General features: G+C 62.5%; 1 protein-coding gene across 1 annotated transcript; it reads left to right on the top strand.

Annotated features, from left to right (window-relative positions):
* Positions 1 to 520: 520 nt before the first annotated feature.
* LRPAP1 (LDL receptor related protein associated protein 1) lies at positions 521 to 12,544 on the top strand. Its single transcript, XM_025887198.2, has 8 exons — positions 521 to 782; positions 4,383 to 4,527; positions 6,969 to 7,093; positions 8,106 to 8,226; positions 8,523 to 8,681; positions 9,699 to 9,781; positions 10,934 to 11,110; positions 12,234 to 12,544. Exons 1-8 carry the CDS (start codon positions 567 to 569, stop codon positions 12,294 to 12,296), a joined length of 1,089 nt encoding a protein of 362 aa, XP_025742983.1. The 5' UTR covers positions 521 to 566; the 3' UTR covers positions 12,297 to 12,544.
* Positions 12,545 to 15,234: the final 2,690 nt, after the last annotated feature.

The raw sequence follows: 15,234 nt of genomic DNA, 5'->3' as shown, positions 1-15,234 counted from the left end.
CCCACCCCGCTCCCCAGTCCCGGGGAAAGCTGCCGTGGGGCGGCAGTGAGAAGGCCCCGACTCCCGGGACCGCCCGGGACGCAGCCTGTCCTCCTCCGTCAAGGGACGGAGTGCCCACAGCAGGGGCCACCCGCCCGCAGCCCACAGGGACAAGGAAGGCTCCCTGTCACCGCCGCTGACACAGGAAACGGCCAAGGTTTCGGCCGGACCCTCCCGATTCCCGAACTGCGTACTCTTCCCACCGGGCAGAGGGAGGGGGACGTCGGGCCGTCCGGACTCCGGAGTCCCGGTGGGGCCCTCCCCCGACCTCGCAATCCCAGAGCGGGCGGCCCCGGCGCAGCCGGCCCACCCGGAGGCGCCGGCATCTCGAGGCCGCGGCGTGGTTGCCTAGGAAACGCTCACGTGCCTCCTCGGGGCTTGGCGGGCCTCGTAGTCCGCTGGCGGCCTCGCCTGGGCAGCCCGCTCGGGGAGGGACCACAACTCCCAGCAGGCCGCGCGGCGGGGCGGGGCCGGGGGCGGGGCCTCTTCGGCCCGAGGCGCGGGGTCTCGGCGGTGGGAGGAGGAAGATGGCGTCGCCGAGGCTGGGAGCGGGGTCGCGCGGGCTCCCGCAGCCGCAGCTCCTGGTGCTGCTGCCGCTGCTGCTGCTCGGACCCTGGCCGGCGGCGGGCCACGGCGGCAAGTACTCGCGGGAGAAGAACGAGCCCGAGCTGCCGCCGAAGCGCGAGCCCGGCGGGGAGTTCCGCATGGAGAAGCTCAACCAGCTATGGGAGAAGGCCCAGCGGGTGAGCGGCTGCCAGGGCCTCCTGTGACCGCGGGGCGGGGGGGGGCATCCCCTGTCTCCTGGGGCCGCGGGGCTCCGGGGCGTCCTCTGTCTTCTGTGACCTCGGGGACCGTGGGGTCCCGGGGCGTCCCTTGTCTCCTGTGACCCGGGGGGGAGGGGCCGCGGGGCCGCGCGTCTTGTATCTCCAGGGTGAAGGGGCCTGGGTCTTCTGTCTCGGGGTCACAGCCCAGGCTGGTGCTGTGATCCCTGCCTTGGTATGCAGATGCCACGGTTAGGGTCGGGGGTCCTTCCGGTCTTAGGGACCCGACCCGGGGTCCTGGGAGCTGCCGCTGCATTATGCCCCTTGGTGGCCTGACTTTGTGTGAGATTATCCGGTTGCTGTTTGGTAGAAGTGGTTAGGAGAGCTGTAGGCTGGGGACGGCAGCCGGGGCTACTTCTGCCTGGTCCTGTGGGTCTTGTGACATCTTGCAGTGTCGTAAGACTGCCGAGCAGGGGACGGGGCGGGGGAGGGGCGGAGGGGACGCAAGGGCTGCCCTTAGAGCTTTGGGGACTGAGTGAAGCCGTCGCAGGACTTCTCAGTGGGTGCGCGCTGATCGCCTCTGGCCGCTGTTGCCCTGCTCAGGGTTGCCTTGTGTTCTGGTGTCCGGTGGGGGACGCAGGCCGGGGCTGGGGGACACATCCTGAGCAGGCTCGCCGCGCCGGTGCACAGCTCTCACACGCCCGGTTCTGTGGGCCCCAAGCCCCTGTCGGTTCTTACCCTGACCTTGTGATTAGAATGTGTTGCAGTGTTGTCCTTGGACGTGGGAGGGCCAGAAGAGGAGGGGAGATGGTGTTTCCTGTGTTCTCTGTCCACCGCATTCCTCTGCTCCAGGTGGGACTTGGGAAGGGCAGGTCGGGGCCCCTGTCCTGTTCTGTCCTTGGCGCTGCTTCACCGTGTGCCAGTAAGACTGCTCCCATGTAGATGGCTCAGCCTCACGGTCTCCCAGGGGCTCTCTAGTGTCCACATGGGGGCAGGCCTCCCCGAACTGTGCCCTGCACACAGTCACTCTGCCCAGTGCAGAATCGCGGCTGGAGGCAGAGGCTTTGGACCCTGGTTCCCAGGGACTGTTTTACCACTTTACTGAGATACGATTGACATAGAAAAACTGTACATATTTAATACATTCATCTTGGTGAGTTTGAAATGAAGCATCCACCTGTGAAACCATCCATACCCAGTGTGCTGTCAACATAGCCCTTGTTTCTGATACGCGGTTTCTTCCTGCGTGTTTGCTTGTGTCCATTATTGATGATTTACCTGACTGTTTAATACTGAACAGATTCTGTTCTGTGTTTGATTTCTACTAACTAGTTCTTTTCGTGTGAGGCATTAACGTTTAACTTGAAGTTAAAGAGAGTGAAGAAATCCAGAGAGGGAGTGCCAAGTGTTTGCCCGGGAGCTGTGTCTTTGCCTCCTTTTCGATGGCACACGACGGCTGCTGTGTCCGGCCGCCACAGGTGGCTGGCATCCCCCGCGCTGGACTCACCGGCCTCTGCATTTCAGAGGAAGGACTGATTTTTGTGCAATGCAGCGTGTAATTCAGACGCCCAGGGGCTTCAGACCTGAGAAGCAGTGACTCACAGGGGCTGCAACGGTAACAGGTGGGCACCAGAGTCTGCAGCTCATGGGCTCCTGGCTGGACGCTGGCACGTTGACTACCCCCAGGGCCCTGGGGAAGTGGACAGATAAGAAAGTAAGAGGTGAGTGGGGACCTTTGTGAGGTCCTCAGATCTGTCCCCCGATGGTAGAACTAGCTGGCAGTCAGAGAACACTTAGGTCCTCTCCCCCATGCGGTCCCCAAGAGGGAACCGGGAGCCGATGCAGTGTCACACTAACCACAGAGGGCAGAGCTGCGAGCTGGGCCCTCCCTGTCCTTGGCTGTGGCTCTTGATGCAGACAGGCCGCAAGCTTACAGAGGAGAGACCCTGTGGATGCCTGGGCTTAAGTGTTGTGTCCCTGGCATCCTGGGTGGACTGCCGGTCTGCCCTTCCCAACTCCTCATCACCCAGTGCCCTATCTGCCCTTCCTGGGAAATCAGCATGCCCCAAACCACTGTCCAGCTCCTCCGCCCTGGGGAGTCCACAGGTCAGGTGAGGCTGCAGCCCCAGCCTCCCCAGAGTCCTGGTAATGCCCACAGGGGGCCTCCAGGTGACAGTGGGGCCTAGAATGGAGCTTAGGAGAGCAGGTGGGACTATGTCAGCCTGGGTGCCATTGAGGAGCCTAAGGCGTCCAGGTGGGGGCATGCAAGAGGCTTTGAAAGGAAGGATTTGGGGCTCGAGAGAGGTAGTAGGAGCTGGGGTACTGTGGAGACAAGCGCCTGCCCCAGGAGAGCCAGAGAGCCAGCAAGGGAGGGGCAGACCCATGGAGCAGGATCGAAGAAGCTTCTAGAGAATTAAAACAGTTTCCTGCCCTAGGCCCTGCCACTCATTTGGTGCTATGTTTTTACTCCTGAGGAACTTTCCCTGACTAGTTTTCAAGCTGGTAAAGGATGGGGCCCAGATTTCCTGGGCATCTCCTGAGAGGCCCAGCCGAAGCTGGTCAGGGTCACCACGATGACCCTTTTAGCCTAAAAAGCACATTGGCTGCAGTCTCCCCACCCTGCGTGGTTGGCAGGGGGCTGCTCAATCTTGTAGCTTGTTCAGCAGCCCACCACAGTATTGCTGGGCGCCCGGGGAGCCCCGGCAGGTGCAGCCACATGAAGACTGGTGGAATGTTCTGGTCCAGGGGACCAGCTTGAAGCACATTTGTCCCGTTGGTCTGGGCTCAGCTGACACCAGTCAGTGGGAAAGGCAGGAGCAGGGACCCAGTCTCCTCTCGGCCTCCCTGGGCCTCGGGCTGGCTCCCAGAGCCTTGGGCCACCTACCACAGGCGCAGGTCTCATTCTGGCCTGAAGCTGAGGCCCCTCCCCACCTCTTCGTGGGCTGGGTCAGGGGGCAGAGACACCGCACTTAGAGCCTCTTGTCATTGTGTCATTAGCGAGTCCCTTGCCAATGAGGGCATTGTCAGGCAGGTTCACTGGTTTGATCTTTTCTTAACGTGGAAGTTTGTCATAATGTAGTCCGCCATCCTCTAATCATCGTGGTTTATTTTTTACCATACTTACATGATACAAGGAAAAAGTAATGGATTCCTCCCATGCTCAGCGCTCGTATCCCTCCGTCATCACACCCCGATACCCGGGGCCCCACGAATGTCCCTGGGGCGTCTTGGTGCAGCAGCCGGCCCTGTGGCCACAGGTGGCCTCAGTGAGAGGACCTGGCAGCCCGTGCTCAGGCCGCTGCTGGCTGGCAGCTCCTCACGGACGTGGCATTTCTAGATCATGCCCTGCCGTGGACCTCTTAGAGCGAGGCTGGAGAGCAGGCTCCCCGTAACCCTGCAGTGTGGCAGTCCCCTGAGGGTCTTGCCCGGGAACACGTGTGGGATTTTGCCTGGCCAGGACCCTGCGTCCCCCTGCCCACCTGTGGTATCTCCTGGTCGCCCCTCTCGGGGTTGCCGTCTCCTGGCGATGCTGTTGGTTTGTCTTGGGGCTGGTTGTCAGCCTCCTCTGCTCTCGTTCCGTAGCTGCAGCTTTCTCCCGTGAAACTGTCCGAGCTCCATGCGGATCTGAAGATGCAGGAAAGGGATGAATTCGCCTGGAAGAAGCTGAAGGCCGAGGGTCTCGACGAAGATGGAGAGAAGCAGGCCAAAGTCACGCGCAGCCTCAGTGGTATCTTTTTCTATTGAGCGCGGAGGGGGGCCGCGGTGGGGAGCGGGAGGGGAGCGGGGCTGCCCTGCTGCAGCCTGTGCGGTGGCTCACCTCCGAGGAGCGACCAGCCGCAGCCACGGCTGCTGGGCTGTTTTGCGAGGCTCTTGGCCGACTATGGGGAGAGTCAGGACGGGTGCTGGGTGCAGTAACGCACAGCAGCTGAGGGCCCTGCGGTGACTTGGCCCAGGAGGGAGGCCGGGGCCACCCCGTCTCCCGAGGGCACCTGGAAGAGACCCTAGGGATGTTCCCAGGGTCAGGAAGTTATAGGGAAGCGGATTTCAGATCATCTGTAATGGAAATAACTTTCTAACAGAGTGAAATGTGGTGAGATGGGAAGTAGTGAGCTACTTGTTATTGTGGGTATTCAAGACAGAGCACCTGTCTGCCCGGCTGCCCATTATGCAAAACACATGCGTCCTTAGGATGGGGTCTTCGGGCGCCCCTTTTCCACCACCCTCCTGTGGCACGCGTCAGGCACGGGGAAGGACTCCGAGCTCACTGCCCGGGCACCCCCGTGCACTCCACCTCAGCTGCGTCTTGGGGGGCCGCTCCCGCGTGGACGGGTCTTGCTGTCATCCTGTAGTGAAGAGTGGAGAGTAGAAGTCACGTCCCCATCCCACCTGCTGGCGCCCTGGCCTGCCACCTGCCCCGGCACGTGGGCACATCCTCGCCAATATGAGCCTGCTGTAGCTCCCCACAGAGCCCAGCATCGGGTCTTGAGTAGCCACGGCTCAGTGGCCACAGGTGTGGCTGGACCCAGAGTCCGCCCTGCAGCCCAGCCACCGTCCCACATGCTCATGGGGCCAGACACCGGCTGCCTCGAACATGGCACCCCGTGGAGTGCACGTTGTCTGTGGTCACGGGAGTCCCTTCCTGAGACGAAATGCTGTACGTCCACTCAGGCCTCTTTGAGGCACTTGTCCCTAGTCACAGACAGGTGACAGAGGATCAGAGAGGGTGAGTGGCTTGTCCATAGTCACCACTTGAGCACAGCAGGGTTTGAATCCAGGCTTTTCTGACTCAGCTGGTGACGTCTCCCCAGCTCCCCTGCATCCCTTACCTGCAGACCTCATGAGACACCTACGTGTTGTTCAGGTCACATTGTGTATCTGCTTCTGGGGTGAGGACATAGGTCTACTGCTGTTTCATATGGCCTCATTCTAGAATATGACGAGACACATGCAGAACAGGACGAGATAGCGGAAGGGTCAGGTGGACAGAGATGCGGGACCATCGCACCCAGCTGGAATGTTTGGGGGCCACTCCAAAGGGCCAGGACAGGAGCCTGACCTAGAGTTACCCCCGAGAAAAGAAGGCTCTGGAGGGACCCAGAATCCTTTGTATGTCCTTCTTTCTGGAAGGAACCGGCCCCCAGTGGATGGCGCGGGGCCAAGACTGGGGAGCGTGAGGGCATAGAGAGGTCAGCCAGCTCTCGTCTCCCTCCTGGGGCACACTCTCCCTGAACTCCCACTGCCAGCCCATATGCCCCTGGGCATGGCTTCCGGCCCAGTGTAGGAGTCCGGGTTCCGAGTGGAGCCATCTGTGTTCTGCTTGGGTGGCGTGGGCTTCCTGGGCGCCAGGGTGACACGGCAGAAGACTCCAGAGACTGGGAACTGGAGCGCCACGGCAGACCCTCTTGAGCATTTGTCCCTCACCGGGCAGCTGGCTGTCTCCTGGATGTGGCCTGTGCGCCCCCACACCCCTCAGCCCCCTCCCACCCCAGGACCATTGACAAGGCTGAGCCACACCGAGGGGACCACAACGTGTGGGGTCAGACCAGGATGGAGACATGAAAGGGAGGACCCAGGTGTAACTAGGTCTGTCCTAGGCTCGGCGGCAGGGCGGTCCCCCGGCTGTGCACCAGCACCGTGGGAGACAAACCACATCGGGTCCTCCTTGTCCGGGCCAGTTTTGATGCAGAAGCCTCTGTCTCAGGATGCGTCTGCTCTGCTGCCCAGGCCGGTCGCCCTCACCCTGTCCACCATGGTGTCCCCCAAGTGCACACCCAGGAAGTGTCGGGCCCAGTGTCCTCAGCGAGACTAGAAGAGGCTGGGCTTGCAGCTCTGTGGGGCGTCTTCTAGCTGGAGTGTTTGTTTCTGGCTCCAGTTCATGCTGAACCCAGACGCCTGGAATCCAGAGCCTTCTGCCTTCCAGGCTGGTGAACGCACCCTGAGACGGGTGTGACGTGCCCTCTGAGGGCGTCCGGTGCAGCCGCAGACTTGGAAGGCTGGGGCCAGGCAAAGCCTGATGAGCTAGTTATCTCTCCACCCCTCTTGCTGCTCCTCCCCGGGCTCATACCCCCGCCCCCGGACTGGGACTGTTTGTGTGTCTGGAGTGCAGAGCCTGGGGGTCCCAGCAGGCATTGGCCGGGACTGGAGTAACACCTCCTGTGTCCCTCCTAGTGATCCTGGCCAAGTACGGCCTGGACGGGAGGAAGGACGCCCGGGCCGTGAGCAGCAACTCTCTCAGTGACCCCATCGAGGAGGACAGCCTGGAGGACCCCAGGCTGGAAAAACTGTGGCACAAGGTACTCCCCAGTGCTTCCCTTGAGCCCCAAAATGTGCCCCCTAGCGTTGAGAGTTCAGGGGGGCTGCTAGGGGCTGCTTCTGCGTAGGAGCCTATTTCCAGAGGGTCTCGGGGGGCAAAGCTTTCCTCTTGGAACCACGAGGCTGTTTTTCTGTGGTCGTGGTCCCTCCCATGAGGCTTCCCTGCCTTCCCTGCTTTCTCTGCCCTCTCGGAGAAGGAATTCTGTGTGGCGTGGAGCGCTTAGAGCTCCGAATGACCAGAATGGGCGGGACGATCTGTAAACAGCCAGGCTAGTGGTGGCCCGTGTGTTGTACGGTGTCCGCTTAGTTTTGGGTCAGAGCCTGTGTGCTGTCTGGTTCAGAAAGGTGTGCTCAAGAGTGCAGGGTGGGTGTGTGGGGGCTGGGCTCACAGCATCTCATCTCCTGTGCGGTGCAAACCTCAGGTGGGTGCAGGCAGGCTGTGGGACCAGGTGGTGGCTTGAGCTGGCGGCAGCGTCACTCACTCCACAGCCCGTAATCCCCCGGAACCACACTGAGTGGGGCCGAGAACCAGAAATGTCGCACCAGCCCATGGTCCTTCGTGCAAGGGGTGGGGCTGGAGCAGGAGGGAGGGCGGGTCCACTGTGGAGGGGACCTGTGGCCAACAGACTGAGCCCCGGACCTGCGTTCTTTGTGAGTCAGCACATGGCCCCGCAGGGCAGGTGGATGACCACGTGGTGACTGGCTTGAGGTCCCTCCGGGGAGGGGACACTGCCCCGCCCAGTTGGGGGGGATCGTGCTGTTCCCACACTTTGATGGCTGTCACCTCTCCGTGGAGCCTGGCCGCAGGTCCTGCTACGGCCCCTAGTTAAAGGGTCATCAAGACGACAGTGCACTGAGCGTTTCCTGCAGGAGCGAGGGTCCCGCCTGATCTGAGGGGGTGCTCAGCAGCGGCTCCCGTGGGGTTGCGGCAAGTGGCCTGGAGGGGGTCACCCTGGGGTGTGGGCAGGCTCGCAGTGTGTTCCCTCCTCCCAGGCGAAGACCTCGGGCAAGTTCTCCAGCGAGGAGCTGGACAGACTGCGGCGAGAGTTTCAGCACCACAAGGAGAAAGTACGCGCGTACAGCGTCCTGCTGGAGACACTGAGCAGGACCGAAGGTGCCCCCGGCCCGCCCTCCTGCAGGTGGCCCAGGGGTGGGGGGCTGCCTCCCCCCGTGTCCACCCAGTTTCTGATTGGGACTCCCCTGTGGGGGGGCTCATCGGGGCGCCTCTGTCAACACGAGCGTGCTGGTCAGATGCTGTGACGGACACGGGTGCCACCCCAACCCGTGGTCTTGCCCTCAGGAAGTCAGCAAACCGGGAGGTGGGGTGGAGGGTCACCGGGGTCGGCCCGGGGCGTTTCCGCTCCAGCAGGGGGGTCTCTGGCGGCAGCTCACGGCGCCTGTTTGGCACAGAAATCCAGGAGAACGTCATCAGCCCCTTTGATGTGAGCCGCGTCAAGGAGGACGTGCTGCACAGCAAGCATGCAGAGCTCAAGGACCGGCTGCGGGGCATCAACCAGGGCTATGACCGCCTGCGCCAAGTCAGCCACCAGGGCTATGGCGCCGAGGCCGGTGAGCACCCTGCGTTCAGGCATCACAGCTGTGTGTCCCACGCCACCCCGTGGTGAGGTCCAGGCCCCCCGTGGCGGGCCGCTGTCTGCTCCGCTCCCCCCCCCCCGGGCCCCGTGCTAGAGCCCGTGTTCAGGAGCTCTCTCTGCCAGGCTGCCCTCTCTCTCTGGCTTCTTACCCACTCACCTGTTCTTATGAGCTTACGGAGCATGGATGCGGCAGATGCTTCTGTGCCTGGGGATGCGGCAGGTCAGGAGACACGGTGCTGCGGCTGCCCGCTGCGCTGCTGCCCCTCCCCAGCCGAACCACCCCCTTCCAGGAGCCACACCCAGCCAGCTCCTCAGTTTCTCCCGTGGTCTGCCGAGTCCTTCCGGAACACTCTCCACGAGCCCCTGGAGGGCCCTGGGCGGGAAAGGCTAAGCTGAGAGAGGAGGTGTTGGAGCTGGGAGCTAGCGGCATGCCCATGGGTGGGCAGCTCCGACCAGCTTGCTCCCACTCTCCTGCAGGGACGGAGAGGTGGGTGGCCCAGGTGGGCACCCGTCACCGCGTCCACTCGGGAGTGCTGGCTCAGGTCAAGGGGTCCTTTCTGTGTGGTTGGTTTTGCTCTGGAGCCATAAGGACGGGCAGTGGCCTAAGCTTAGCCCAGAACTGTGGTAGATTGGCGGTCCTGGCCCAGAGCCCCCAAGGAACCCTGCCGTCCCCTGACTCCCACCACCCGTCCCCCACCGAGGTGGCCCTGCAGTGGGCCCCTCCCTCTCAGAGGTGCGGGCCAATGTTGGCGGGTACCGTGGGCCGGTGAGCGTGTCGCCGAGGCCAGGTTCAGCGGTGCCCTGAGCCACAGACTGAACGTGCGCGAGAACAACACTCGGTTTGCTTCCGACACCCAGACGCGTGCGGGCGAGCGCACAGCACATCCCCGTGTGTGTGTCCGGACGCTCACACTCTCGGTGTCGGCAGGGCCCCTGGGCTTCATGGGATGCCGCCACACAGTCACCGGCACTGCTTTTGCTTTTCTGCCAGAGTTCGAGGAACCCCGAGTGATCGATCTGTGGGACTTGGCCAAGTCGTCCAACTTCACTGAGAAGGAGCTGGAGTCCTTCCGGGTAAGGAGGGTGCTGGGTGACGCCGGCTCACGTTATTTGGCAACATCTCTTCTGTTGAACTTCGTACTAATGTGGGAAAGACTCTGAACCGCAGTGTGAGTGGCAGATCAGCGTGTTCACGGGCCTTTTTCCTTGCTCCCTACATCCCTCTGCCGTGCTGGTCGGTGGCCGTGGGGGACTGCCGTGCTCGCGTCTCTGTGGACGGGGCTGGCCTCCGGTGAAGGGAGGGTCTGGCTCCAGGGGCGTCTGCTCAGCTTCGGATGTGCGGGGTGTGAGGACGGAGGGCCGGTGCAGAAGCACGCGGGTCGAGAACAGCAGACCCCGCGTGGGGCTCTGGCAGCAGGCCTGGAGGGAAGGGCCTTTGAGTTGCCAGAGTGTTGCCTCATGGGGGTCGTGCTGTAACCAGGCTGCTGCAGGCCAGTGGGTCAGGGATCAGAAGGGTGTGGGCGGATGGCTGCCATCGGCTAAGACAGGAGCCCGGCATGGGGGCTCCAGCTGGGGCCTGTGGAGCGAGAGGTCATTCTGGCACGTGGGTCCCAGACGCCACCGCGGAGCTCACGCGCCGTGTTTGGGCCCACGGTCACGGGGGCAGGGAGGGTGGAAAGGGGGACAGCCCGTGTGGTGGAGGGACGGGGCCTCTGAGGAGTCACCGGCAGGCGGGAGAAGCGGGGCCGTAGGGCAGGAGACAGCGGCAGGTATGACAGAAGGCCGTGGGGGGACAGGGGAGAGGGCGGTGCAGTGCGGCTGCGGCTGAGGCCCCAGCCCAGGTGTCAGGCTGGATGTGGGCTCCGGGGGAAGGGAAGCGGGCTCACCGAGGGCGGGGGAGGGGCAGGCCGGGTGCCAGGCGTGGAGCCGTCCTGTTGTGGCGGAATCTCTGGCGGGGAGGGGTGCGCTCCTTCCACTGCGCTGCTGCACGATCGGGGGCAGCAGGGATGGCGCCCTGGAGCTGTCCTGGACGGGTCGCACGGTGAGGGGCTCGGGGTGTGCGCCCTCAGAGGAGGTAGCGCCCTGCCTCCGCGTTGAGCCCTGTCGCCCAGCCCCAGGTGTGCGGTGGCCACCCGTGTCCTGAGGGGGTGGGGAGGTTTGCTGGGGACCCCAGAGTGGCACAAAGAGTCCGTTGGGGGACGTTCAGTTGTTGAAACATTATTCTAGGAGGAGCTTAAGCACTTTGAAGCCAAAATTGAAAAACACAACCACTACCAGAAGCAGCTGGAAATCTCTCACCAGAAACTGAAACATGTGGAGAGCTTCGGGGACCGAGAGCACGTGAGCCGGAACAAGGAGAAGTACGCCGTGCTGGAGGAGAAGACCAAGGAGCTGGGCTACAAGGTGCGCGCGGCCCCGCGATGTCCCCCGGCCCCGCGTGTGCGCCGGTCCCTCCTCTGCGGACGGCAGGTGGCGCCTGGTCCGCTCCCACGGGGGCTGGGCCATCCCCCCCGGGCCTGTTTAGAGCTGTGGGACCTATGCCCCCAGCATGTGCCCTCAGCCCAGTGGCCCTGCACCGGGTGTGCACGTGAGGCAGTGGCTGTGGCATGTCCGCGTGCGCACAGGAGGACGGTCCCGAGAATCCCGTGTGGTGTGCGTGGAGGCCACGTTTCCCCTCGTGGGAATGCAGACCGTCCCAGAGCGGCGGCAGGGGGCTGAGCAGAATGGGGTCACTCCGGGGCTGGTCAGGTCGTTCGCGGTGACCCACAAATCAGGTGCCCATACAGGCACAGAAGTCGGGCTCTTCATGCAGAGGAGGTTCGGGGTCGGACCATGCTGGGGGAAAGAAGCGGTGGAGCAGCATGGACGCTGTGAGGGGCTGGTGGTAGGGGCGGAAGGACACACAGAACAATCTGGAAACAGATGAGATGGGTCGTCTCTAGAGGGAGCAAGGGAGGAGGGACCCTCTTGTGTGTCTGATTCTGGAGCCACAGGGATGGGCTAGCCATTCAAACACATAAATCTAAAGTGACACGAGGCCGAAGTGCCTCAGAGGAGGGGTGTGTGGGTCCGTGCCTGTCTAGCCAGCCTGTCGGGGGGAAGGCAAGCACCCCGCGCGGGAGGTCAGCTCCAGAGTGGCGCTGCGGGGTGGGAACTTGCAGAGGGGAGTCCGGCTGTGCCGGAGAAGGGGCGGGCGCGGGGTGCTCTCTGCCTCACTGCTGTGGCGGAAGCGCGTGTGGAGCGGACGCTGGGCTCCGGCGGCGGCGGCGGGGGCCAGCCAGGCAGCATCTCTGTCCCCCGCCTTTGCGGAAACGGCCCTGTGTCCTCTGCCCCGCGCAGCTGGTTTTTAGCAGGCGCTGATGTTCTCGTTGGTGCGGAGCTACTTGTGTGGTTGATTCCTGACTCTTCCCTGGCGGCAGACATGCTAATGAGAAAAGCGAGGAGCTCAGGAGTCCTCCTCCTAAGACCGCGCGTGTCGTGATGTTGGGCAGGTGGCGGCTGGGTTGACACTGTGCCCTGTTTTCAGGTGAAGAAGCACTTACAGGATCTGTCGGGCCGCATCTCCAGAGCTCGCCACAACGAGCTCTGAGGCCGCAGGAGCCCGCCGGAAAAAGCAAGAAGAAGCCGGGCGCCAGTGGCCTGCCTCAGCACGGGCCCGGGGGCTTGGGGCAGCGCTGGGCATGAACAGGGCCTTGGGGGAGGCGTGGCGGGGACCAGCCGGGCACCCTGCATGCGGAAGAGCTGCTCCGATCCCCCGGGCGCCCGATGAGCAGTGCCTCAGACTCGCGTGAATCTGCCGCTGCGATACTGTGTCTTCTAAAAACACGTCATACGGTCGGGGCACCTGGGTGGCTCAGTTGGTTAGGCGACTGCCTTCGGCTCGGGTCATGATCCTGGAGTCCCGGGATCGAGTCCCGCATCGGGCTCCCTGCTCGGCGGGGAGTCTGCTTCTGCCTCTGACCCTCTTCCCTCGCGTGCTCTCTATCTCTCATTCTCTTTCTCTCTTAAATAAATAAAATCTTTAAAAAATAAATAAATAAATAAATAAATAAAAAATAAAAATAAAAACACGTCATACGGTCTAAATCGTCAGTGATCTGACCTGTCACTCGGTGGTCTCTCTGCGTCTGCATCTTGCTCCTCTTCCACCCCCGCACCCCACTCCCTGTGTTCTCTGCTGCGTGACACGGGGGGGGGGGGCGGGGGCCTCCCAGGGCCACAGTCCCCCTGGTTTTGACCCGCGAGAGTGGGGTGGAGGTGAACTTCGGGGGCAGGGGTGACCTCTGGCACAGGCCTGGGGCGGGCTCACAGCGGCCCCACTGGTGTCTCCCTGCCCGCCTCTGAGGTTGGGCCTGGGGAGAGCCCCATGGGCCCGGGGGTCTCCGTGGCTGATTGTCTCGCTGAGGTATGACAGCTCCACGGGCACCCTTCTCTGACTTCACCACAGGCGGTCCATGTGGGGGTCCAGGTTCGTTTGAACCTGGAAGAGGCTTGACCCCAGCGCTGCACTCGGCATCGACCACGTCCCGGCCTCGGCTGGCATGTTGGGATCCACCAGACAGCTTTCCCATGAGCCATTATTCTGAGAAGAATCAAGTCCAAGGGGGGTTGTCCTAGGACTTCGTGTGTCAGGATGCACCGAAACCAAGCAGGGAGGTGGCCCCCCTCCTCCCTGGGCCACTGGGCATGGGTGGGCCTTCCTGCCGTGCTCCGGAGGCCTCCAGGTCATGCCTGCCACTGACCGGGTGGCTGGTGTGTCCCTCGCAGCAGGCCCTGGTGTGCACGGCTGTGGCCTGGCCTGACGGGCAGGGCCGGGTGACGACTGCTTGGGTGGAGGCCGAGGACCAGAGAAGGGCTTGTTGCCCGGCTTCCGCAGAGCTGCCTGGGGGGCTCCGAGCTCCGGGGCATACACTCATGCTCTGAGTGCCCCTGTGTGAGGTGCAAGGCCTGGGAGGAGGCCAGGCCCAGGACAGGGAGGCAAACAGAAGCGGACATTTGACTCAGTGTACCATCTGAGCAACCGACAACTAGAGGGAGCTCTTGGCCTTCATACATGCCAGAGAACCAGATGGGTCTTCATGGTTTGTCATTGCCTCTGCCACTGGAGGCGGCAGGTACTGTGGCAGCCCCCAAGCCAGGGGCCAGTGGCCATACTGCTTTTAGATTCTGATTTTGCTGTGAAGGAAAACACGGATTCATAAAAGGGCACAAGATGCCTACGGCTCAGTGAGTCCTCCCGAGCGAGTACTCTGGAGCCCACCCCCAGGTCAACAAGTAGAGGTTACCCAGGTCCTAGGATACCCCCACGCTCCCCTCTCCTATAGCTGACCACTCGGCTTGTGTCCCCCCAAATTCATATACTGGAACCCAGTTCCCATGGTGAGGGTGTCAGCATTGGGACCTTGAGGTAATCAGATCATGAGAAAGGAGCCCTCAGATAGGATCAGCGTCCTAAGAAAAGGCCCCAGAAAGCTCCCTGGCCCGCAAGTGGGAGCACTCTGCAACAAGTCCATGTCTGCGTGCCAGGAAGCAGGCCCCCACCAGACCGAATCTGCGGGCGCAGTGATTGCTTCCGGCCTCTCGACTGGAGAAAAATGCCTGATGTTCCAGCCCCCCAGTCCGTCTGAACTATTAATGCCACGTCAACGGACCCTGACAGACCCACGTTCTTGATGAGGTCAGGCTGGATTTCCCTGTTTCAGGAAATTACAGCACCCGGTGGGTGTGTAGGGGTGGCGCATCTGCCTCTAGTCCCTTCACTGGTGAGATTCAGCCACGTTGTCTAGGGGACCCGTGCGCCTCTTCAGTGCCGGGTGCCGTCCCACCGAATGAAGGTACGACGTTTAGAGCTGTACCCGACGTTGGGTGAGAACACGGCTGGGAGTGCCGTGGTGAAGGGTCCTGTGTGTGCACGCTCGGCGCGCGCACTCGGCTCCGAGGGGTCACAGAGACAGTCCTACGGAATGCGCGTTCATTCCGACAGGATGGTCCCGACTGGTTTTGTGGAGGGCCTGCGTCTGCCGCCGGCCCGCAGGATGGCATGAGGGCCCTCAGTCTTCGGTCTGTAGTCATCGATGTTCTGGCTGCATGTTCGCGGTCTCCAGTTGTGGAGTTGCTGGACTCCCAGGTTTGGGGCGACTGAGCGGTGAGGAGCGAGCGCTCACTGAAGCACGGGTGCACGGTGTCGTGCTCCGTGTGTGCTGACGGCCGTGGGCGCCCGAATGGCTGTCCAACCGCCCGGCAGCCGCCCGCCGGCTTTTCTCACCACAGCTCACTTGTGCCTGTCCATGCATTTCACACACAAGGGATCGGACCATGAGGATGTGTTCGTGTGTCTGGCGTTTTCCACTCGGCTGTCTGTGTGCCTCGTCCAGCCGTGCCGTGCACTTGAGACGGACTCCGTTCGTTGCTGAAGGGCGTCCTCGGGCCTGGATGTCTCCTACGGTGAATCCTGGTTCCTGACCAATGCCCACTTGTTTCCTTATGTTCTGGCACCATTTCTCATACAGAAATATTCCTCCGTTACT

This window comes from Callorhinus ursinus, unplaced genomic scaffold (genome assembly GCF_003265705.2).
Source record: "Callorhinus ursinus isolate GAN/ISIS: 27379988/994484 unplaced genomic scaffold, GSC_fseal_2.0 scaffold4, whole genome shotgun sequence".
NCBI lineage: Eukaryota > Metazoa > Chordata > Mammalia > Carnivora > Otariidae > Callorhinus > Callorhinus ursinus.
Note: the sequence above shows the minus strand (reverse complement) of the source record. Positions and strands in the feature narration are given on the sequence as shown.